The 24,225-nt window shown below is 39.2% G+C and overlaps 1 protein-coding gene across 2 annotated transcripts in view; it reads left to right on the forward strand.

Annotated features, from left to right (window-relative positions):
* PRKAR1B (protein kinase cAMP-dependent type I regulatory subunit beta) overlaps positions 1-24,225 on the forward strand; it is a 106,105-nt gene that overhangs the window by 43,508 nt on the left and 38,372 nt on the right. For both annotated transcript variants that reach the window (XM_026116130.2, XM_026116131.2), the window contains exons 5-6: positions 18,343-18,404; positions 19,143-19,189. In XM_026116130.2, coding sequence (XP_025971915.1) covers positions 18,343-18,404; positions 19,143-19,189 — 109 coding nt within the window. The remainder of the gene's footprint in view (positions 1-18,342; positions 18,405-19,142; positions 19,190-24,225) is intronic.

Genomic DNA, 24,225 nt, shown 5'->3' on the forward strand with positions numbered 1-24,225 from the left:
TTAAAAATAGCATTTATTAGCAGATAGATTAAAGGCTAGAAAAGGATGTTTGGTGGAACAATGAGAAAGGCAATCCCAAGCTACATCTGTAATAATGGAATTTTTACAGTAGTCATAGACGATATGTTCCTACTATGTACCAGGACATACAGTAATAGGCACGGGTGTGCTGAGAGGCTGAACTTCACACATCTCCTGAGAGTCAGGAATTCAGCACAATACATGCAGATAGATGGATTCTCTAGCTCTAATTTGCAGATGAAATCTAGAGGATCCTAGGAAAATTTCTAAAGCAGGTGAAATTAAACAGGCTTCAGATATATGGGAGATGGATTCTGAAAGCTACCAGTGGCAAACTGGGAGATTGTTTTTGAAGAACAACGTGTCTCATTCCTGACCCCACAACCTTCCACGCGAGCCAGGAGGAGAGCTCTGATGCCAATCCAATAGGCATGCTCAGCAGATGTCCAAGTCTCTGTTTTATATCCAGTGATACTAAAGGTTGTTTATAAAGGCAAGACGTTATTGTTCTGAGTGTTTGGCACTGCCTCTCATCTTCTAAAAGTTGAGAGGAACAAATCTGATGAGGTTTCCAGCTATTCTGTCTCAGTTACAAGAGTGGGCTGTCAGAAATCGGTGCGTCTTTTCTGACAGTTATCCTGCACTTGTTTTACTCTTCGTTGCCCTGTTAGGAAACTCTTTTTTTCTTGTCCTTGGGAATACAGTCTGAAAGGACTCTCTTGAATCATTGAGTTCAGTCATCTGATACTGTAGAAAACCAAGTCACATTATCCCTTGGGTAACCTAAATGAAGATATTTTTATATTCCCCATTTTATTGGGCTACAGTTGTTGGAATGCTGCTCCATAACACCACTGTTCCCATGGCAAGAGACCATCTCCTTTCCAGATGAAATGTTTATATGTGTTGATTCTTCATGCCCTCATTGTCCATTAGTTAAAATAGCTCTTTTTCAGCTCTGACATTTACCCCTATGCTTGCCTCCCATCCCAATGTATTTATAAACTACAGTGATATCTTGTCTTCTTACTTTATTTTACTGCCATAAATAATTCAAACTCTTATCTCCCCTTATAAAAGATGGGGTCTCCATTTTGCTGATTATTCCAGAATACCTTTTTATACATCTCATTCATTCAAACAGATCTTCTCCTTTTTTTCTTTGTTTTGTTTTGCACATGGGTGACTAGAATTGTGGACAATATTGAAGTGAGATCATCCATAGAAGTGTTTTTTTACAATGGCATTAACACTTCCCTTGCTCTATTGGAAGTGACTCAGTTTATACTGATGTTTTTGCCTTTTTCCCAGGCACTTGACAAGGGTGGCTTACAGTCATCCAGTGATTAAATAAATTCCCAGATTAAAGCAGAACTTGTTGTTATAACTTCAACAGGCATGGTCTTTCATGATAGATTATTGGATTTCATTCCAGTTTTGTTACTGCAATCATCAAAAACACCCCCTTTTTTTAGTCTTACACTCTTTGCAGTACCTCCCAACACAGCGTCTTCAGTTCTTAAGACTGGTCCTTGAAGTATTTTTATTAAAATTACCTCTGCTCTTCTTCTTCCACTTCCAGTAGAAACTGTTGCTAATCTCCCTTAAATCTTTGCCTTACACACCTTGTAGTTCTTCTTCCTTTCCCATTTTAACCAGCAATTTATCTCACAGCACTAAACATGCTTCTTTGAAGAACTGATTGATTTATTTTGTCTAGAATACAGTTATCTTACCAAATAAAGGGAGTAAACAAATATTGCACTGTCTCTCATTTTCCAGTTACCTCTATGACGTTCATTATTCTTTCCTTCAAAATTTGTTTTTCAGCTTCGCATTATTGAGGTTAGGCTAATGGACAGTCTATAGCTGCACAGGTTACCTTGGGATAACATGGATATAGAGCCATCAAAGGAGATGAGCAAAGTGCATTTTAGTTCAGTCTTTTTTTGTTGATTAGTAAAAGGTCAGACATTAGCAACACATTCATTAGTTCAAATCAGAAAAGCATGAACCTGTATGAACCTTTCCGAATAAGAATTTCAGACGGTGGGGATGTCCAACAGATCTAATTTTCATCTTCATGAAAAGGAACTACTGGGCTATCTCCTCCTATAAATACTAGTGAAGTAGACATTATTTTAAAAAAAATCTATTTAAATCTCTGTTTCTAATTAAAAAAATCAAATTGAATGAAGTTTGTGCTTCTCCAGGTGTCGCTCTCCAAGCAGGCCACTGAGTTACATCTTTTCTTAAAATGTTACCTGAAACTCTCTTCTTTATTTCCTCATTATTTTATATTTTTTGTATTTTTATATATTTGTGAAATAATTACCTGTGGAGTTCGCTGTATAAAGTATATATTGTATTGCATTAAGAGTCCATAATGGACTCTTCACACCAGCCAGAAGAACTTAAATTTTAAGGGAAAATTTTGGGACTCTTTCAAAATTTTATGGATGACGTATTCTGAATGTTGCGGTTGTTTTCACTATTCAGCGATAGTCGCTTTTGTGAGCATCCTTACAGAGGAAAATACCACGCAGAAACAAGCCTTCCCTAATTTTTAGAGCATCCAGTGACAGGGAAGTTCTGGCCCTAGCTTCCACTCTATGGAGACAGTAGCTCTTTAGCCTAGCATTTCAAAGTTGTGCTTATTAAATAACTCTATTTTGGCATTATATTTTCCTGTACAGGACTGTCCTGAAATTATCAGTGCTTCTGAAAACCCAAATGTGGATTTTTGGCTTCTAATTTCGAAAACCTTGGCTATGAGTTTTATATGGCAATTCTGCCTGTCGAGAGAACACTTAGCACGAGGTCTCATCTGGCTCTAGAAGAGAGACTGCAGAGACATTTTGTCTTTATGCTTGTCAGTTTATTATCTTCCTTCCATGTTCCAGTTCTTGTACAGTTGAAAATCACTTTTCTTTGCAAGAAATAAATCCTGCTTAAGAGCACAACCATTCTGACATTCTTTGCATTACTAAGAACTTTCGTAAAATGCAGTGAAATATAAAGTGCTCATATTAATGAGACTTCAGAGACTTCCCAAATATTTGGAACAATATTTCACGGGTTGTTTTGCAGTACTCTCTGTAGAGGTCAACTGTGATATGATCACTGAAATCAGTGGCTATAATGTAGCCTTAGGAAACCTGTGTAAAAATAAACCACATCACTTTGATAGAACAGAACAGTAAACAGGAAATTAAGGCAGAACTATCCCACAGAAAACCAATGACATAAGAGAGGCCATTAAAACAAATAATATAAATGAGCCTGAGACAGCTATAAGGCCTATGAAGTGATTAATGTCTGTGGTGACAAGTCGGAGGCATAGAAGTAGATTAAAGATTAAGTTAAAGGTAGCAGTGCTAACAGGCCCTTTCCTGTCCAGCACTTCTGATTGTTCTTACTTCCTGCGAACTGGGTCGACAGCAGTGTCTGTGCAGCCCTGCGTGCTGCCCGAGAGCTGTCACACCGGCAGATGAATGAAATTTTTTACAAGGACTTTGTTCTGTCTTTTCTTCCCTCTTTTTTTCCCGCCCCCTGTTCTTTTTGTCACCCGGTGGGTGCATAGGAAAACATCAGAAGTAATGTGTAAGTTGCCCCTTTTGAGTTTAGACAGTGTCCTCCAGTGGGACAGTAGGTATATGTTGGTCTAAAGGTGTTCACGCAGTCCAGGGTGGTAGAGTTTACAAAGTGGAGGCCACCAGGAGGCACGGGTAAAGATTGCACATCTCTCTCATTTGCCTTTCTGAAACAGTTGTTTAAAGAGAAAGAAAAACCTATAGTATCAAAAAAGCCAAGTCTCTTGAACCATTAGGGCTTAGTTGTAGCGTATCTACTACCTTATTTGCAGAAGGTTTTAACACTTGACCTGAAAAGTCAACAAAGGAATCACCATCTCCCATCTTAATAAATTAAGTTCTATCCTCTCTAATCACTTCCTACAAACAGACAAAGTCATCTGTTTCCTTTTGGCTTAGATCTTGTATACTGTTGGAGGAAGAAGGTCTACTTTTGTCAGCACCCCTGTTAAATTTATTTGCTTTTCTAGTTCAAGGAAAAAGCCTATAACTCTGAAAGTCATCCAATGCTTTTATTTATTTATTTTGTTCAGTTTGATTGATAAGTCTTTGTTCTCGGCACGCACAAAATTGACCACAACTGCAATGGAAGCAGAAGTCTGCTGTTATTAAAATACCTCCAGAATATCCATGTGTCCCCTTCCTGTGCTTGTCTTCTGTAGGAAGAAACTTGACCTTAGGTGAAGCTGCACTGAATTTAGGAGTGCTCCGTGCAGATGATTTTGATTATATGTCAGAATCAGTCTGTAAAATGTTTCTTGCTGATAAGTTATTGAGTTTTTTTTAGAGCTGGATGAATACTCAGGTTAGTTTGCTGTATATAACACTACTTCTTTCTTGAGCAAAGATGGAAATAGGGCAGCTGTCCACTGAGACACTTAGGGGTCCCAACTTCGCTTTGCGCCTTAGAAACGTTTCACCTAGCTCACTGAGCAAAGAGAATCACTTGGAGAAGCAGTTATGTTGCTCTTGGATATCATCAGTGCTGACATATGCAAACAGTTGCATCCAGCACTGGTTCATAATTGTCATTGCTTCTTTCTAGCATAATTAAGAAATTACACTTTAAAAATGATGTTGATCATTTTTCCAAATAATTCATGTAAATGTATGTAGATATACTTGTGTGTATACACACACACATATATATATTTATTTATTTAATGTTTCATAGGCCATCAGGATTTATTGTCCTTGGTAGTAAATATTGACCTTGGATTTATCTTAGTCAATGTTTACCTCTTAGGCCAATAAATCTTGAGGTTCACCTTAACAGAAGTCAATATCTGCTTAGTGTTCTGCTCCATCATTAATATAAATATTTTAGTGACCTTTGCGTGTATCAGTCTATTTTTTAAAGTCAACCTAATGTTACAAATCTTATGGCACATTGTTAGTTTGTTTTTCAGATACGTTTATTCATTTAAGGTTTTTTAATAACATCTGGTATTACTGTAGTGTGCGCTATGGCAGAAAGTTTGCAGTACATTTTTCTAGGGGAATCTCTGGAATGTGAGTGTACATTGCTATTTAAAACAGGTAGGGGAGTGACCCATAGTATCAGAGTGTATATTTGACTGTGTGGTTCATCATACATTTGTCTCCTAGCAGGATATAAGCATTACTTTGATGGCTTGTTCTCTTCTGCAAAGATAGGCACTGCTCTTTTTTCAAGACTTTCTTTGTATGAGAAATCTTTCTGAGACCAAGTGTTTGCTTTTCTGTATCTTTCACTGAGTTTAGGGTTAGCAGGGACCTTTAGACCACCTAGTCTGACCTTTTATCTCCTGCCATTTTTATCTCCTCTATTTAAGAAAAACTTTTTGCCTTCTTCCTCCTTCCCTCTCTTTCAACCATCTCCAAGATGAAATTTGTGTTCTTATTTAGGGTTTCTTTTTAAGTTACGTTTGATTTGGTGTGATTGCCCTTTGCACAGAGTTGGGAATCTACCAGCCTAGATGCAAGCTGGAGTGTCCCAAAGTTTAGAGTTTGGCTTTGTGAGTCTCTTTAGACAGCGATAAACAAGCACAAACATTGCCCTTTGCTGCCTCCAAGTTGGCCATGGTGTATAATTAGACATAAGCATTGCGTCTAAATATTATCGCAAGCCATTCGGTCATGGAGTCTCTTAGTAGTGCCAAAGTAAGATGCAAAGCGGGCTCTAGCGGTCTACGACCTGGCGCCCGTTTCTAGGCCCATGAGGAACATGCAGGGGAAGCTTACAAGCTGTGTCCCCAGGTCTCAAAACCCTGTCTTTTCCGTAAAGCAGCCCAAAGGCAAGATTTTACAGGATCTGGGACAGTTACTTAATTCGGGCACTGAGCTCAAAATTTTCCTTGTTATTATTACCACATTACGAAGCGCATATATAATACTCTCAATTACAATGCCACTTCACAAGCATAGATAAAAGAGACTTTCTTTGTCCCAGAGTGCTCACACTCTAAATCCCTCGTTCTACAAACCCGTTTTCATTAAATTATTCCTTTCTTTCCAAGTACGAGCCATCACTGTTCACTTGGATGAAAGCTTGCAGGGTTAGACCCTTTGTGAGTCTATAGAAAATATGCTGCGAAAGTAGAGAGGTTTCTATTATTCATTACAAAGGTGCACAATCAGGCTGTAGGGGTAAATGGTTTGAAAATGTTATGCTATAGAGAATTCGGATCCCCATCACATGAAACAGCATAAATGTCAGACTGTGGACTTGCATGGATATTCCTTGAAGAGAACAACATACAAGGAATTAGTTATTCTCTTGTCCTATTTATTCTTTTTAATTGGATTTTTTCTAAGTGGCCTTTATAGAGATTTCTGCTTCGTTTCTTGATTGTATTTTGGAATTTCATATCAACACAAATAGAGCTTGTTTGTCCCACATTAAAAAGTATGTTTAAATCAATGGAGATATGTTGCCTAAACAGTAAGCAAAATCTTCTTTTGACCATTTCTTGAACCTACCCTGAACCAGCTCCTTCGTAGTTCACAGACCCTATTTTCAGGTGCCTTTGTTGAAGCAGTTCCTACCAGTGTATCCAGTTAGGATGCATGGTTCAGTTTGGAAGAATTATGCATGGTGATTTTTTCCATCATTGCTTTATATTCAGAAATAAAAGTCAAAGCTGTGTCTGTGTTGAGATAGTTTGGTTCGGCCGTATATATCAAGTCTTCAGGAGAAGGGATTGCGAAGCATTTGTTCTCCCTAAAGTTAACACTTGGAGGGATTTGCGTGCTACAGGCCATATAGTTGGTTGATGTGAGAGGCCTGATAGAGCAAGCACAGCACTTGGCTGTTTTTCTGCGGTGCATGCCTCTAAGTCAGGCTGAAGAGCAGCTTACTGTTGTCAACATTTGATTCATAGAGTTGTGTAAATGGGCAAAAAATTCCTTGCTGTCATGCCAGAGGCCAAATTAAACAGAAATCTGTGAACTGGGAGGGTTATTTAGTTGTGAGGAAACAACTTGACTTGTATGATAATGCATTTGTGCAAGTTTTTGCAATTTGTTTTGCATTGAGTTTTTGTCCTGTTTTATGTAATGCGATAAAATACAATTCTTCCTGCTGAGAAACTGCTGTAAACATGGTACCAGCAGTAAGGCAAACACCGAGTTAGCGGAGACAAGCAAAAAGGTGTATAAACACTGTACACTGAAAGGGTGACCAAAAATGTCCATGTTAATACTGTTCTACCAGCCTGCCTGAAGAATCCTTCCAGTTCCAACAGGCATCTAAAAAATGCACTGCAGATATGCAGCAAGGCATATACAATAGCGCTTTTTCCCCTCGCTCATCCTAGCAATGCTCATGAAAGCCCAGCATAGTTGAGATTTATGGATTTGCTATCACTGTGGAAAGATGAAGTAGATCAGTGCACATTAAATTGCAGAATCTCAAATTGGGCAGCCTTTGTTTTTTAATGTTTGCAGCAGAACGCAAAAGAAATGGAATTAGGTTAGTGACATGTTTACTAGGCAGATTTTTAAAACACGGCAAACTGATAGTAAATTAGTGCTCTGAGGTTAGAAGTAGCAGGTGTTCCTGCCAGTAATATTACTGGGTGTCCTGAAGATCACTTTGATGTACATTTTGGTGGTTAGCGAACGTTCTGAAAGAAAATTACTGAGAAGGATGGAACAAAGTAATATAATTGTGTCTGAATTTATTTTTATATATAAATGAAGAAAGTGTGCCCTTAGGTCTGTAGTTGTACATTCTGTAGATTGAAACAGCTCTTCATGCTTAAAAAAGTCCCTTTCATTCAAATCTCTCCAAGTGTGGATCACTTGAGGAAAAAATGCCTGTATCATCTGATCTAATTGATCTCAATTTTCTTGTTCTTTGAATTAGTGAAGCTGTAAAAAAATGAAGCTGCTTGATTGTGATACTTTGCTCAAAACCTCCTACTAAAGAAGTATTTATTGTCTAGGGAAATTTTATCTCTAGTTCGTTTTCTATTGTAAAAGATTCTATCTCAGAAATGCTGTGAATCAGAGATGAAGGGGAGTAATGATAAACTTAGGGAAAACATAGGGAAAATGTGTGGGTGTAGGAGTTTGCACATGTCTGTGAGCCATAATAGATATGCAAATACGGAATCAAGTGCTTGTGGACATGTGGTTCTGCGTCAAGCGTGGATTTTATTCATTAGCTATTTAACGCTGGATTTACAGAGTTTTAAAAAATAATTCTAACTCCCTCTAGATAACCTTTATCAGCTGTTTTGTAATGATTTGGATTACTGATCCAATTATGAACCAAATTGAATCCTACCCGCTAACATGGGTTGAAATGTTTTTATTGTATGCAGCTGTTTGATATCTCCAGCTGTGGGAGAACACCACAAGGATGGAAATTAATTAAGCGAGATGTGGGAGCCGGTTGCAACCGTATGTGCTGTGCGTGTCAGCCGAGGGAGATGCGTGTCAAGGGCTGGCTGATCCGTCGCAGCACGCACTCCTGCGACATGCGTGAGGCATACTGCCGAGTGGCTCGGTGGCTGCAGCTCTGCAGAGGATTGGCTTTGCTCAGGCTTTTACAGTGGCACATGTGTCGGTACACATATTGCATAAATTATCACAGGAATTTCCTGATATAAAAAATGATTTTACATGAAGCTGATAACCCCCTTCTCTAACTGCATTTATATTTAACATATAATCACTAATTCTTGCAATATGCTAATTTTCATGTTAACGGCAAGGGCTACTTGGCACAGAAGGGGAAAGATTTTAACTTAATATCCGATACTTCTTATCTTTTATCTATTTCTGTGCTGATATAGTTGCCAGGCACTGATGCTGTCTTGTGGCACTCAAGCCTTTCTTTTAGGTGCAGAAGTTATAGTCATAAAAATAGTGCGTAGGAGCAGTAAGTATATGATTTGAAGGAACGATCACAATTATTGAATACAATTTAATTTTCACATACTTATAGAGAACTGTTAGAAGTGAATCTAGCACAGAGTGCAGAAAAGTAAAATAAAAGAAGAAACTAATTAAAATAAATGAAAACTGTGTTCCTGCCTAAGTTCCTGCAAGCTCAAGTAATAGTTTGTTCATGGGCATGCTCTGAATAGGAAAATTGCATGAATAGTTAGAATAAATCTCTCTCTGTGAATAGGTTGCTCATCATAGAGTTGCAAAAAAATATAAATATAGATCATTTCTTTCTCGTGAGAAAACGTCCTCTCCATCTCAGTCTCAAAGGCAAAACAAACAATGCTGTTCGTGGCGTGGGGGAGGTATTTCTCTTTACTGCTTCTCCGTACTGTTCATGTGAACAATAGGGTAATGTGCATAGTATGTCTTTGTTCATGTTTACTTATATACATGTGAAGTATAATTTATCATAGCTCCTTATTTAAAATAACGTCCTACATCCATATATAGGGATATCCCTAGGGATGTATGTCCCTGTATCCCTATGTTGAGCATTTACTCTGTGAGATAAGAGAGCAGGACATTTTGTATCAGTAACTGCAAACATCTGGGTGCACTTTAAATCTCAGCATGTGCTAATATATTTTCAAAGAATTATAGATGTAGTAACCATGAAATTGGGAAACATTGAATAGCCATCTGTATCAGTACCATTTTCAAAGGGCTTCTTTAACTGTATTACCTGAACACAAAAGTAAGGATGATGAGTAGCGTATAGTTACTCTCTAGCTTAATTGGGATAGTCCAGAAGAGGGAGCTTGAAAATAAAGAGTGAATAGATTTTAAAGTAGCAGAAGAATAAATTGTTCAAATATGGGAACTTTGTTATGGTCACCTTTTATCATTGGTGGGATTTGCTTCATATTAATAACAACAGAGGATTGGTCTTGAGATGATAATTATTTTTATGTTGTGTTTCTGTCTCACCTGAAACAAATTTCTGCCAGCTATTAAGTTAAAATACGTATTTTTTTGTTGTGGTGTCTGTCATTTCTTTTCTAGAATGTTTGAGAAAGAGACAAGTAATTAATTGTGCGGTGGGGGTTACCTGAAGAAAATGTAAATCATATATACTCATCTGTGACTTATAGGACTATCTTTCTCATCAGTTGGCTCAAATATACCGACCTCGTTTTGGTTGCAGTAGAGATGAATTTTGTGAATTTTTTGTCTAGAGTATGTGCTTTTTCATGGTGGTAAGCATTTCCCCAGGTCCCCTGGAGAATGCTGATGCATATAAACAATGGCTTTGATTTTCTTACAATGCCCTTCTGTGCTTCTAGTAATGATGGATTAGGAGCCTTCTCAAAATAAAAGCTTCAGTATATTATGCCTGCAGCAATTTTGTATTCTTATAGTATATAACCTCCATAAATGTCTCTGGCTTTACATTAGAATCCTATATGTACTGGCTAAGGAAGAGTTTCTAATCATTATCCTTTACTTAATAAATCACAAAGAAGCCTGCGCAGTCTGGTACGAATGTCCCTCTGTGTGTATTTATATATATATTTGTCTGTCACCATGCAGAAAGTGTATTTTCTTGCACCAAGTTTGTTTCTATGTTTCTTTGGTGGTTTTTGTTTTGTTTTTCTTTTGGCATTTAATTTTTTTCTCCATCTTGAATCTTAGGTCCAAGGTCAAAATCTTGAGAATGCTTAAAAACTGAAAAGAAACAAATAAATGTGATTAACTGAATGGTCATTTTACACTGTCTTATTTTGATTTTAACATTTTAGTAAGAAACTCTATTTTGAAACAACTTCATAGTGAAAAGTAGATCCTCTGAAAATATCACAGTAGGACATTTAGATGGTTTTGAAACTTTAAAAAACATTTTGAATGGGAAATGACATCAGCTACTTTCCACAGAAACATTCAGTTCCAGTGAATTGGAATCTTTCTGCAGAAAAATGTTACCAAATTTCTAAGCAAGGTCTTCTGATACGCCCTGAATTTTATGGTGACAAGTGATATTAGCGATGGGAAATCAGGGTACAGTCTTATTGCAGTTATTTCTGCAGAAGTGCATGCATAGTCATGCAGGCATACACGCAGGACGTATTTTCTGTGCATTATGCATGGGGTTTCCTTCAGCTGCCTCCAGACTCATGCTCCCCTGCCTCTGCTCGCTCTGCAGCTGAGCACAGCCCCACTTCATCTCGCCTGCTGAGGGAAGCTCTGTGCCAAGTAGAGTGGAGGGGGCTTGCAGAGGTCCCTAGTGCAACCTCCTGCGCAGAGCAGGTCCAGTTAGAGCGGGCTGCTCAGGACCTTGTCCGGGCAAGTTTTGAGATTTTCCTCCTTTCTGTGGGCCTCTGTGCCAGAGTTTGACCACCCTCGTAGTAAAAACCTTTTTCTTTATATCAGGTCGGAATTTCCTTTGTTCCCACTTGTGCCCGTTGCCTCGCGTCCGTCTGCTGTGCACCTCGCGGAAGAGCCTGGCTCTGCCTTCTCTGCCTCCCATTAGGCAGCTGTAGAGAGCAGTAAGATCTCCCTGACCCTGCTTTTCACAAGGCAGTAAGCACAGTCCTCCCACCCTCTCTTCCCCTGTCCTGTGCTCCAGCCTGGGGACCATATTGGTGGCCTCTGGTGGACTTGCTCCAGTTTGTCCATGGCTTATGCTGAGGAGCCCCAAGCTGGGCATGGAAGTCCAGATGGGGTCTTACCAGTGCTGAGTGAAGGGAAAGACCCGATTCCCTGAACCTGCTAACTACACTCTTATCTCAGCGGATGATGGCAGATGGATTTCCAGGTGAAGATCCTCACAGGAACTCTTTCTCTCTGAAAGCTCTTTTTATCATGGTGAAGATGATGCCAGACATTGACTTGTAGATGCGTAAAGAGCCTGTAAAGTAAATCGATGCTATGATTATAAAATTTCATTCAGTTCATTCAGTGTAATAATTTTTGAACCTATAAAAGGAGTTCATAAAACAATAAAAACGGGAATTCCTCACAGAAATAAAAGAAGATAATTTTTTATTTCTTTCTGTGCGACTTAAGAAATGCAATGGAATTAGACATGGACTTCAGTTTTAACTGAATGTGTTTTCATGTCCAATTTCAAAGACTTATATGGTCATTACAGTAAAATTAATGTATGTCTTAATTGTAATAATGACTAAACATTGGTCATTACAATGAAGTAATTATGTGTTCTTAATTGTTAATAGCTTTGTATGGTGCTATAATGAATTTGTTGCTGTCCTAACAGGAAAAAAATTAATGGAAGTAGCTGCAGAATGTTTTCATTTGGGCTTCAGCATTGACTCTCTCTCTTATGTACCATGACACCATGTTTTTCATTATAGTAATTGCAAGCTGTGGGCCTTTAATTTTAAATGCCTCTAAAAAGGCATATATTCTTTTCCCTGTATGTGAAGTATTGCTTTTATTCTCAGTACTCAGTAAATAATAGTAATTGTTTCTCTGTGGTTTTGATATTGTACATCAGCCCTGACATGCAACATGCTTAGGAACAGTATAAATTGAAGCCTTATAGTTAGATGGTGTGCAGTACATTGCATAGACTCTCACATTTTATACCCTGATAAAGTACTGTATTTATTCCTGTATTACATGGATTTAATTGGACCCAGTTTTATGTCTTAACTTCTGTGCTCTTCATCCTTGGAGGGCAGGAAAAACAGTTGCTAGAGAAGTTGTTAGAAAGTTTTTTCCTCTTCAGGAAATAAATCATAGGAAAATCTTAGATACGCAAGTGAAGAAACCTCCCCCGCTGAAGCTTCAGAAACCTTAAAGTAGTGCCCAGATAGGAGAGTTGCAGCTAGAGAAAGGCAGAGTTACTCCAGCCCTGTTTAGTAACCTCTAAGGCCATGCAAATGTGAGGGGTTTAAAACTCTGGGATCCTCAGGCTGAGGCAGTCCTGCTCCGAGAAAACGTCGCACGTCTTTTGTTGAATTATGTCAGAACAGCTCTGCATCTTTTAAACCTCCTCTCAGCAGTACGGGGGGTTTGTTAGAGAGATGGCAAAACAAGAAGTCTGTATAGGACACACGTGGGCGGCTTTCCGAGTTTGCCTGCACAATGAAATTGCTCTGATTGAACTGTGACAATTTATAACCTGCAGGTACAACAAGGATTTTCCATTTTTGTCCAGCACATACACATTTTGTCTGTTCCATTTTTCCTTTCCTGCAATGCATTCAGCACAGCAAGGGCTGGAAAGAAATCTGATTGTGAAACTGATAAATTGTCTTACATAGTTTCCCTATTTTGGCCATTGCCATGGTCTGGTTCGGAAAGTGCTTGGAATCCTCCTTCTCTCGCTTTGTTTTAACAAGCTTGTTCTCAGTTGCCCATTGCCAGTGCTGTATTACCTACAGCGCACATAATTTTTTTTGTCTATCTCGTATTCTACATTGACTCTGAACAGCCTCAGTGTAAAAGCAGATGAGATGATTTATTTTTATCATTCACGTTTTCTCACGAGAAGGAGAACCTCTTGGGCCTGCCCTTTCTGCTAACTTGCTCTTAGCATAGTCATTTACGTCTTGGCAAACCGGGTGTATAAAATGCTACTGAATCAAATCTGCAAAGTATTTCATCTTTATTTTGCAGTCACCGTGACAGATTCTTTGCTGGTATAAATAGCTGCAGTGTCATTGATTGGAGTTTTCCCTCTTTTCATGAAAAGGGAATTGGCTCAGGCTGTACAGGTGTCAAGCAGTCATACAAATGACAGACAACAGAGATCAGACCCTACGATTTCAGGTCTGATTTGAGTTATTTGCAGTTCTGCACACTTCAGGAAGACACTTTACATGTTGAAACTTGCTGTAGTCTTTGATATCTTTGACCTTTAAAAAAAAAACTTTTAAATTTTGATATTCTCTAAGAAGACAGATGGTATTTTTTGATGGAATAGATAGAGATTTCATGTCTAAACATATTTCTTGGTTTGACTTTGTTGGACTAGTTAACTGTTCCGTGCGTTATGTGCTGCTCACAATCTTATCTTGTGATTTCTTTTTGGATGGTGATAGCAAAAAATTACAAAGAATTAAATCTCTGTGGAAAACGTTAGGGATAGAGTCCTGCTAGCCTCTCTGGAACCAAATGTGGAAATTCACGTACACACAGTCGCACCTGCAGCAATTGTTCCAAGTAAGAAATTGTCCTTGATACCTTCTGATTGGAACAAATGTTTGGCTCCAAAAGCCACAAGCAGCCAGACCCCACCTTCTCTGGAAATAGGTAGGGAGGTTGTGACAAACTTGCAGAGCATGTCAAAAGTTTTCCCTCTGGAGAAGGTGAGAAAGAGTCCTCCAAGCACTGATGCTGCACCCGGGAAGCACTGGGTGCACCCAGGGCACCTCTCTGAACTGCAGCCGTGTGAAATGACTGCTGAAATACCCGAACTGGTGCTCCATGTTCTTCTTTCATCACCTGAATAAGTTCTCTGGAAACATGGCAAATGATACGTTTTCACTTAAACAAAATAAGGAAATCCTTGTTTGCAATTTTCATTACAGCACAATAATAAAAACCCTGGCAAAAAATCAAGCCCTTTCCATGTCATTTCGGTACGCAGCATTGCCTGCACAGTCGGTGTTAACAGTTATGTGTCTGGTGTAGAGGCAGAGGACGGAGACTGTTCATGTTCTTGGTGGTGCAGCTGAAATAGAGAAGATGAAATCATGGTAGTTCAATACTGGTGAAGACTTAACTTCTTTCTGCTTTCTGTTTACATTGTAGTAAAACCTGCTTGTGCTTGACAAAATTTTGGTTGTTAGGAATGTGTATGTGGGTCCATGAGTGATTATTTGTATGGCACATACCTTCAAAAACAACAAATACAACTGTATTTTAGTGGAAGTGTAGGAGAGCTTGGCTACGCTCTTTCCTTTATGGTGGTATGGGTTCAGCACTGTATTTGTAAGGATTTTTTTTACCTTAATGGTCAGAGGATTGTTTTGAATGACTTTGAAACATAAACAGGTGAATAGTACAGGATAAAAGAAACCACATAGGCCGTATTTTTGGCCCTGGTTATATTATTCATGCCTTTAATGAGTACCACTGGTTTTACTTAACTCATTCAGTATTTAACACCTTACTTGTTTTCTCTACTTAGTACAGACCCTGGACAGTTGGTGAACTGAATATGGAACATAAGACATTTATTGGGGAAGGGAAAAAATGGTTTGCTTATTGTAATTTCAGATTTTGGCTTGACTGGATCAAGAACAAATTTTTTGAATTTTCAACGTATTTTGGCATGTTGATCCTTGGGACATTTTTTTGCATTTATTTTGGACACTGCAAATGACAGCAATATGAAAAATTTCAAAGTAGATTCTACGCTTAATCTGAATTAAATTAAAAGCCAGATTTCCTATGGGGACCGAAAGCATTTGGTTCGTTAAGAGATGATAATTTCTAGAAGGGTGGTTTTCTTTGGTGGCATTCTGAACGTCCCAGTTTTTGGCTGCCAGACTTGTAGGTTGAGAAGCTTCGAGGCTGCGAGCTGATCCATATCATCAGAGATCTCAGTCTGTTTAATGAATCTCAAATTAGCATCGAAAAGCAGAAACACTCCAACTCATTAAGCACTGTGAGAGATCTAGGCCTAATCATATAAATTAAGAACAATAGTTCCATAATAGAAAAGAAGCATGACTACATGTTTCCACTGGCAGCCATCATACTATTGGTCACTTATATTTCTGTATCAATAATATGCCCTTGTTTCTCTTTGGAAATGTAGATCAACATCACCATGAGTTTGCATGTGTGTATGTTTATGTGTTTTAGGCTAATGTTTGATGACATGTCTTTCAAAGGTCTCTTAAAAATCCAGAGCTCGGTCTAATAAGATGAAGACTTCACTGAGACGCATTGCATATGCAATGCTGAGAGGCAGCAGAATATTAGTGGAAATCTGCTATTTCTGAAAATAGACTTTTGAAAGTTTTAATCTATGAGTTTTAAAGTGTTTTTTGATAAAAGTAAAAAGTGTTGTAGAAAGGAGATACAAAACATTTTGGAGAAGGGTACAGTGCTATACATAATTTATTGGGCACTCTTTGTACAGTCAATTGTTAAGTTATAAATAAAATACAACCTTAAAACAAAGATTTGCTGACATTGTGGGTAGTTATTTCCTCTGTATTTCTATTCCAAAAAAAGTTTCCAAGTTTGAACAAACAGTCACATTTTGGTCTGGTTATTGATATTCACAGTGTCATTTCTATTTTTGGATGTATCACATTGAAGACTTTATTCTGTGCCTTTTCCTCCAGTAAATGTTCCATAGGCTGCAGAACTATTCTTAAAGCACTGCGAAGTGCCTAGGCACAGCAAAGGGGAGATCACAGGGAAGCACATGAGGCTCTGTGATACCAAATTGTCAGGTCCCGGAGCTCCTGAAGAACAGTTGGACTTGCCTCGCTGACGTAAGGTCCCTCAGTGACTGTGCTAGCTCAGTACCTAACACCGTGGCTCTTTTCTCCATCACATCCGAACCTCAGCTCCTGTTCCTTTAGGTTAAGGGCACTGAGTGTTGGCACAGGAACCAGCTCTACAACCTGCACCAAACTCATCCTTGTTTTCTGCTGATGGAGAACTGCCTCAACCTGGAGAAATTCTGAACCCATTTAGGCTTATTTAAAATGAGCTTAGTGGATGCAAGAATGCAGTCCATACGCTTTTCAGAATAATGTATTATAGGTCTTTGCACCATTGCTCAGGATGGGGCGCGAAAGAGGTCTCCTTAGAAGCTCTGAGTAAGCTTTTTACCAGTGGCGGAGATATTTCCTGAGTGTAGGTAGAGATAACACATGGTGGGCCCGATGAAACAGCAGAAGCAAAACATACTATCCTAATATGAGTCATGGACTAAGTATCACTCGCAAGTACTCTGGAGCAGGAGGAGGTGCCTGGTTTCAAATGCCCTGGTTCTCCTACAGGTGGTACTGGCACAGAGCTGTGTTACTCTGTCTCAGCCCGAGGAGCAGGAAGATTCTGGCTGCTTAGGAGAAAAAGACACGAGCAGTTTGAACTTATGAGTGAAGCGTTTCCCAGAACCGAGCCTGAGTAAATTCCGGAACAACTGAACAGGATATAAGCTAATAAAGGGATTTTAGAATATGCATTTCCCATATAAGGTGCCGTAGCATGGGCTCATTGCTGATCTCCTGGTTATTTTGATGAAGATTTTACATTCTGTCACTGTTTGAACTCGTTCATGATTATGAGGAATTTGCTCCATTTTATGTCCCAGACCGAAGCAATTCATCCCGCCTGTATCGGAGGTGGCCCACGAATGGACCGTTCCTAGCCCAGACCAGGGAAGGGACTAGTTCTGGTTCTGCCTTGCTGCCTTTTGTGTGTGTTGGGGAGCTATTTCCTTTAGCCCTTAACGCTGATGCATAGGAAGGGGAAGAGAGGTGGGGAGAGGCAGGCTCAGCACAGTGCACGCTTCTCAGTCAGCTCCCCCAAACCTGGTGCAGGGAAAGGAAGCCCTGGCTCCACGGAGCCTGCTGTATCCCTCAATAAACAAAGGACTGGATTTGGGCAAGTTGCCCAAAGTGTTGGTGCAGGGTGCATTCTCTCGCCCTTACTGCTCTGCCTGGCCTTTTAAGGATATGTGACAGTATGCCTAAGAGCAGAGTAAGGTGTGTAATTCAGCGATGATTAATGAGTACACGGCTGTTCTGTAGCTTTAGTGTTTCTGTAGCATTGGTCAGATTCCCTTCTCACTAGTAACTCACTGAAGTCTAACCGAGATTTTCAGAGGTTGGCCTCCCATCCTCTGCACTATAAGTGTAACCTCTTGCCAGCTCTTATGCTGCATTAATTTAGAGTCATCTACCTTTCCAAATGTACTCTCCATTGTGGAACAGGTTTTGCTTGTAAATGTGAGGCCAGATGTTCAGAAGAGTCGAGCTTCCGTTTAGGCATCCAGCAGTTACTGCTGTGACACATACCGGTTGCATCTGAAAATCTGAAATCTGTCTGTTTAGACAATAAAATATTCAAGCTGGCTTGTTTGTGCAGTGCTATAAGAAGTGGCCTATATGCATATAATTCAGGAGTTCTTTCAAAATAGCATGCACTGAATCACTGTCTCACTTAGTTTTAAACCACAGATTGTGCCAAACTAGTTATTTTGATTTCGTGCCAAGCAGGGGCTTACTTTGCAGTTACAACTAACATTTTCCTTTTCTTTTTCTGCAAAATCTGTTAATGAAGGCTTAATGAAACAATGAATGCAGGTCTAAGAAATCAATCTGATTCATTAACAAATGTTTTTTTTCTTTTCCAGTGACATATTTGATGCCATGTTCCCCGTTACACACATTGCAGGAGAAACAGTCATACAGCAGGGTAATTTTCCCCTCTTTTTTTTCCTTGCACGTTTGCTAAGATTGTACAATTCACTTGTCTCCATCTGAGATTTCATCCTCTTTGCTTAATGAGAATAATGACCATATTCCAAAAGCTTGTAAGTGAACAGCTGTATCATAAGTTCATTGATGCAAGGACTATCTTTTGCTATATATTTGCAGAGGTGTTGGTACATCACCAGGGTTTTGTAGTGCTACAATTAGCCAAATGAATATGCTTCTATTTAAAAACGTTCATCTCTTAAGTTAAGCTACTCAGCAAGCAAAGCACAGTTTAGAACAAGTAAGGGTGGCACAGCCTCGCTGGGAGTAATTAGAGATGGAAAATATTTCTATGGTTGTTGTAAATATTCAACACCTCATTGTGCTGTATCATAGTTATCACACTTGGCAACTTACCTGCATGCCTGCAGCATGTTGTGGAGGACTTCATTATCCTCAGGATATATTAAAGCCCCTTGTGTGTTTACACTGAACGAAGTGTTGAATTGATCAAAAGAGATAAATTAATGTGATTGAAAGATATTAATAGGAAGAAATCATAGTGATATTTTGATTTATGAAGGAAAATAGGCAGGGACGTTAAAGAAAATGAATCCCCTTTTAACTAATCAGGTGTACAAACCTGTGCAAATATGTACAGAATTAAATATGGAGACAGGAAATTACAGTTTAGCAGACCTTCAGGAAACAATTATCATTTATATTTTGCTTCTAGGTGACGAGGGAGACAACTTCTATGTGATTGACCAAGGCGAGGTGGATGTAAGTTTTCATTAACTTCATTTGGAAACAGGCACTTGCCTTGTAAAAAGCATACTTTTACACTCTGGTATTTACTCTGAGTCTACATGGTAAATTTTTCTGCTCATGATTCTGGCATACAGCTTGATCCAGCAATATTCTGTGGTTCTGTCTCCATTGTTCTTGAAACAGATTTCACAGGATTGGTCTCATTAGTTGGCTTTTGTTGTGTTAAGTCATTTGTTCATAATTTTATAATTGGCATGTTTTACATCCTAGCTTATTTGTCCATTCCAAGCAAGAAAATATGGTACCAAAACCAAGCACATGACATTATCTTTAGAAGCCCAACCACACCTGAAGGTGTGCAGTCTTTGGCAGAGCAGGCCACCATGCTGGAATGCACCTGAGGGTTCAGATGAACCATAAGCAAAATATTTTCTTTAATCAGTTAGCTTAGCTCACGTGCTTTCTTTTTTCAAATTGAGACACAGCCTCGGGCAGCTAGTTTCATCTTAGAAACCTTAATTTGCTTTTAAAATTAGGTCCACGTATATGAACAATGCAGCATATTAAGAAATCAAGGATTATTGTAAGTATAAAGTGAACTGTTAGACCACAAAATGTTTACAGGAGTTTGTGGTGGTTTAATCAAGTCTTTGAAAAGAAGCTTCCTTCTGAACCTGCCTTCCAATTCCTAATCTATTCACATCTTATCATTTTCTTATTGTATGGAACTGACCCTTTTGCAGTTTCCTGTGGTACTAATTTTTTTGCAGTTTCCTGTGATTCTCGTTTGATTGAATCCTGTAGAAACCGCGTCTTCTATATCCACAGTTGTCAGGTAGGATGGGCTTGCTCATTAGCAATGTTGGCATTCAGACACCCAGATGCGTTTTGTTTGGAGTATTTAAAGAAGAAAGTGATTTATTTTAAATCCAGGCAGAAGGCATACAGTTATTTTAGTGAAAGTTATTTTTTTAGAAGTCTGTTTGTGTCAGGAGACCATCTAATTGGTATTGTTGGGATTTGAGAAACCTCACTTGCTGCCTCTGCTTCTGGAAGTTGCTTCTCAGGAAATCCGTCTGACTCATTGTTCCTATCGGGCATACCTCTCAATAGCAAACATTGCCACATCGGCAGTGCCAGAAAATAAAAGGGCAATATTTATAGAACAGTGCTAAAATTTAGTCTTAAAATAATTTGTTAGAGCCCGATACTGAGTTTAATGACTTCACTGGCTTTGAATCAGATCCACAAACATACGCAAATGCACATATTGAAGTTATAGATTAATCCTCTTTAAAAATAATCTCTTCTTGCTTGCGACCTTTAGGAAAGTATTCTTCAATGTTTGTCTCAGGGACGGGGGGGTCTGAATGACGTCAGAAAATGGTCTGCGAAACTCTTGCAATTAGTTGCGAAAAAGAAATCTGCCAAAATGGGGAAAATAAATGCCCAGGGTCCAGCCAGCTTTGCGTCTGCTTGCAAAACTGTTGCACAGTATGGATTTTCTCTAATGTGTGGTTGCCAGCAATGACCAAGGTGGCCTTGGTTCTGCAGAAGTTGAGAAGCACTTCTTTACAGTACCAGTTGCTGTATTCTCTGTCAGGTAAAAGGGCGTCTTAGTTTCCTTTCCAGGTACATCCTGACATCTGTCTCAGAAGTCCCTTTACTACATCATGTTAGTGTTGTATCAGAGGTTCTCCTCATTTTTTAATGGGAGGTTGAAATTCTTTTGTAAATGACTGTGACAACAGATGGACCAAGAAGAGACACGTGTCCAGATCATTTTTCATTGATGGTCTCTTTAGTTCATGAAAGTCTTATTCAGAATAATCTTATATTTGGTTCCCAGAAGGCTTCAAGGTCCTTGGAGGCTTCCGAGATAGAATTGGGGATAAAATTTTAAAAATTACCACAGTAACTAAATAGCCTCAGTCCCGCTGCAATGCAGTTACATGTAGGCTCTGAAACTGCATAGATATTTTTGAAAATTTTATCTCAAGCCCCTGAGTTGACAAGGTACATAAGCACCGGTCTGCCCTTAAGCATGTGAATAATTCTGTTGACTTCAGTGAGACTCATATGTTTAAAGTTAACTGATCTGATGAGTACTCCCCTGAACAGAGACAGGCTCACTCACTGTTTTGATGAATGAATATCAAAGTGCACAGCTTTGTTTTACACTGTTAGAGCTGAAAGCAGAATTTTTCTTTGTATTCTAAATAGTTTGCAGTCCTCCGGTCAGTTATGTATGATATAGGCTGTTTTGCAGCCCTCCCTCTTATATATGTTTCCTGCCTAGTCTATAAGATTTGCAACAGCAGATTTTCTAGGGAATAAATGAAGCTGCTTATAATGAAATAACTGTGATTCTCTGAATAGATCATAAATTCACTTTCACAAGCATCCTCAATCCCAGTTCCCCTAGTAGCCGAAATCAGCTTGTACCTACTAGGAGAATGGTCAGAATGGATACACAGACAGTAATAACGTCATCCTGACACTTCTCAGGTATGTGTACGGGCACTTCTCAGCCGTGGGCTGTGGGACAAATACATCCAACAGGGCTTAGGACGTGCCGTTTTGATTGAGCGTATTCCAGTGACAGCCAAGTCTCCTGACCCTGTAAGCTGCACGCAGAAGTCTGTGTGTGACCAGCTCTCATAATGCCGCCTCTGCCCTCCTTCCTTCATTCAGGTGCACCTTACTGCTGTTGTCCCCATCTCTTCGGCCAGATACTCTCTCTTCCCTAAGCCTATTCTACATCTTCAGCCAAAAAACACACTGAATTCCTTTGCAAGGTGCTGTGGAAGGGACAAGAAGTCCAGCAGCAATTTGCTGCACTTCAGCTACCCCATGGTAACTACAGAAATTACCTGCGGTAACTCCCTGTGAGCCTTTCTTTCCCTCCCTGCACGAAGTCTGTACCAGGGCACTTGGTGCCGTGGCTCATGCACAGTGACTTGCTCCTGTATAGAGCAGCAGCTTCCAGACCCCGTAGGTGTGCACTACCACACTATATATAGTGCTCCACAGAACAAAGTTCTTCCACTTTCTGGGCAGCAGTGCTAAAATCCTTACTGTCTGAAGAAAATCCAGGCTGCTAGTAAGTGAGCTGCAGTTCATTTAAGCCTTGCCAGATACTTTTTTGGCATGCTTCCACACTTCTCCAAGAAAAAGCTACTTGGAGAGTAGACAATTGACCCCGAGACTTAAAACCTCAAGGCATTTTCTGCCTAGTTCAGCTGGTGTTGGCATATGCGTTGAGGCCTTTTAACCCCTGGCCACACTATCTACTTTCATCATTTCCGTGATCTGCACAGAAGTGGCAGGTATAACAGGACTGTGGATTTGAGGAGCAATTTACTCTGAGAGCATCATGACTGATAAACAACCAGGTTTTCCATATGCATGCAAAGATACACATAAAGGAGATAGCGATTGCCATCATAAAATTTCCATCCTCTGGAAGAAAGAGCAGAACAAACAAACAAACAAAATATCGATCAACCAAGCAACCGAAAACAACAAAACCAACAACGAAATCAGAATAATGAAAGTAGCATGCAGCGTTTTGAGTAAAAAAAAAAAAACCAAAAACCCACACACATTTAATTATGTGTTATTTACTGTTAGGGTATTGGAATACATGCCCCAAAGAACAAGTAAGAGGTTTCTGATGATTTCCCTTAGAAATAATCTGGGTCAAATTTTAAGTACAATTTAATAACATATTCTTAAATATAATAACATTTTATTTTCAGTGCTCATACTTGCGTAGGGTATAAATAAGCACTGTTAGCATATCCATAACATAAAGTAACTGTACATTTACCATTTATTACTACAGACAGCCAAATAAGATACAATACCATTCGCTGGGCAAGCACACTGTCCAGCTCAACATGAACCACGGGCTAAGGGAGAAAAGCACACATTTTCATATGTAAAGGAGAGTTTTTTTAATATCACTTCCCTCTGGCAGGCATGAAAATTTGCAAGTATATGGCAACTGATGTGAAGTCTGTCAAAATGGACATCCATAGAGGTGCTGGTAGCCCTTTTACCCGACTTTAAAGAAATCAAAGTGTCCTCAAAGAAAGCACAAGCTGTAGGAGCCGACCAAGAAAGGTTCTTGACTACTGGCTGGTATTTTCAGAGACTTTCTTTAGGGCAGCTTGTCATCTGCCTTGTGTAGTCGCTCAGCTGAAAGGGGAGCAAGCCATCAGCTTACTGCTTTGTACTTCTTCCCAGGACACCATTGGTAAGGAGGAGATCAGGAAGAGGTAGGTCTGGGAGCAACCTGAGTTTGTTCCTCTCATACACTGGGTACTACAAACCAGGTATGGTTTAGTCCCTGGCCAAAGCAAACATTGGACTGGAAGGGACATTATAGCACTATCAGTCACAGTCTTCCTCCTTGACTGCTTAAGGGTAGCACGATAATAGATGGTCGCTTGTTGGAGGAGAATCGTTACCTCATGGTTTGGCCCTGCATATGGATAAAGTTTATACTAGGTAGATAATGGCTTGAGGTTTTATGTCTCAGAGGTCAGCTGTCTGCCGGAAGCTTTTCTGCTCAGAGAAATGTGAACGTATGCCAAAAAGTATCTGGCAAAGCTTAAATTATAGTTTCCAGTAAAGATGTTGAAAGTACCTGCTAAAATATGTGTCTTGCAAAAATCTCTAATCCATATTTCTAAATATAAAAATGACTTCCTGTTTATTATTTTAATCTTATAACCTCACATTTTTTTTACTTTAAAAAGCAGCGTCAACTACCCTTTTAAAACAGATGTATTTTTTTTTTAGACTCAACAACTTCCTATTCTATTTAATATCACAGCACCTCTTTCTGCAGGCATTTTCAAGTTTCCTTCTTGTAAAACAATAGCAGCCAAAATATAGCATGCTGAAAATCAGAGTTAAAATGTTTCAGCATTTTTTTCTTAAATTACTTATGTGTTTACTGTATTGAGTTGTATTTGGAGCTACAAATCAATATTGTGGACAATACATTATCTTCTGATTGTAGGTCAAACCTCTTTGAA

Source organism: Dromaius novaehollandiae, chromosome 14 (genome assembly GCF_036370855.1).
Source record: "Dromaius novaehollandiae isolate bDroNov1 chromosome 14, bDroNov1.hap1, whole genome shotgun sequence".
NCBI classification, from domain to species: Eukaryota; Metazoa; Chordata; class Aves; order Casuariiformes; family Dromaiidae; genus Dromaius; species Dromaius novaehollandiae.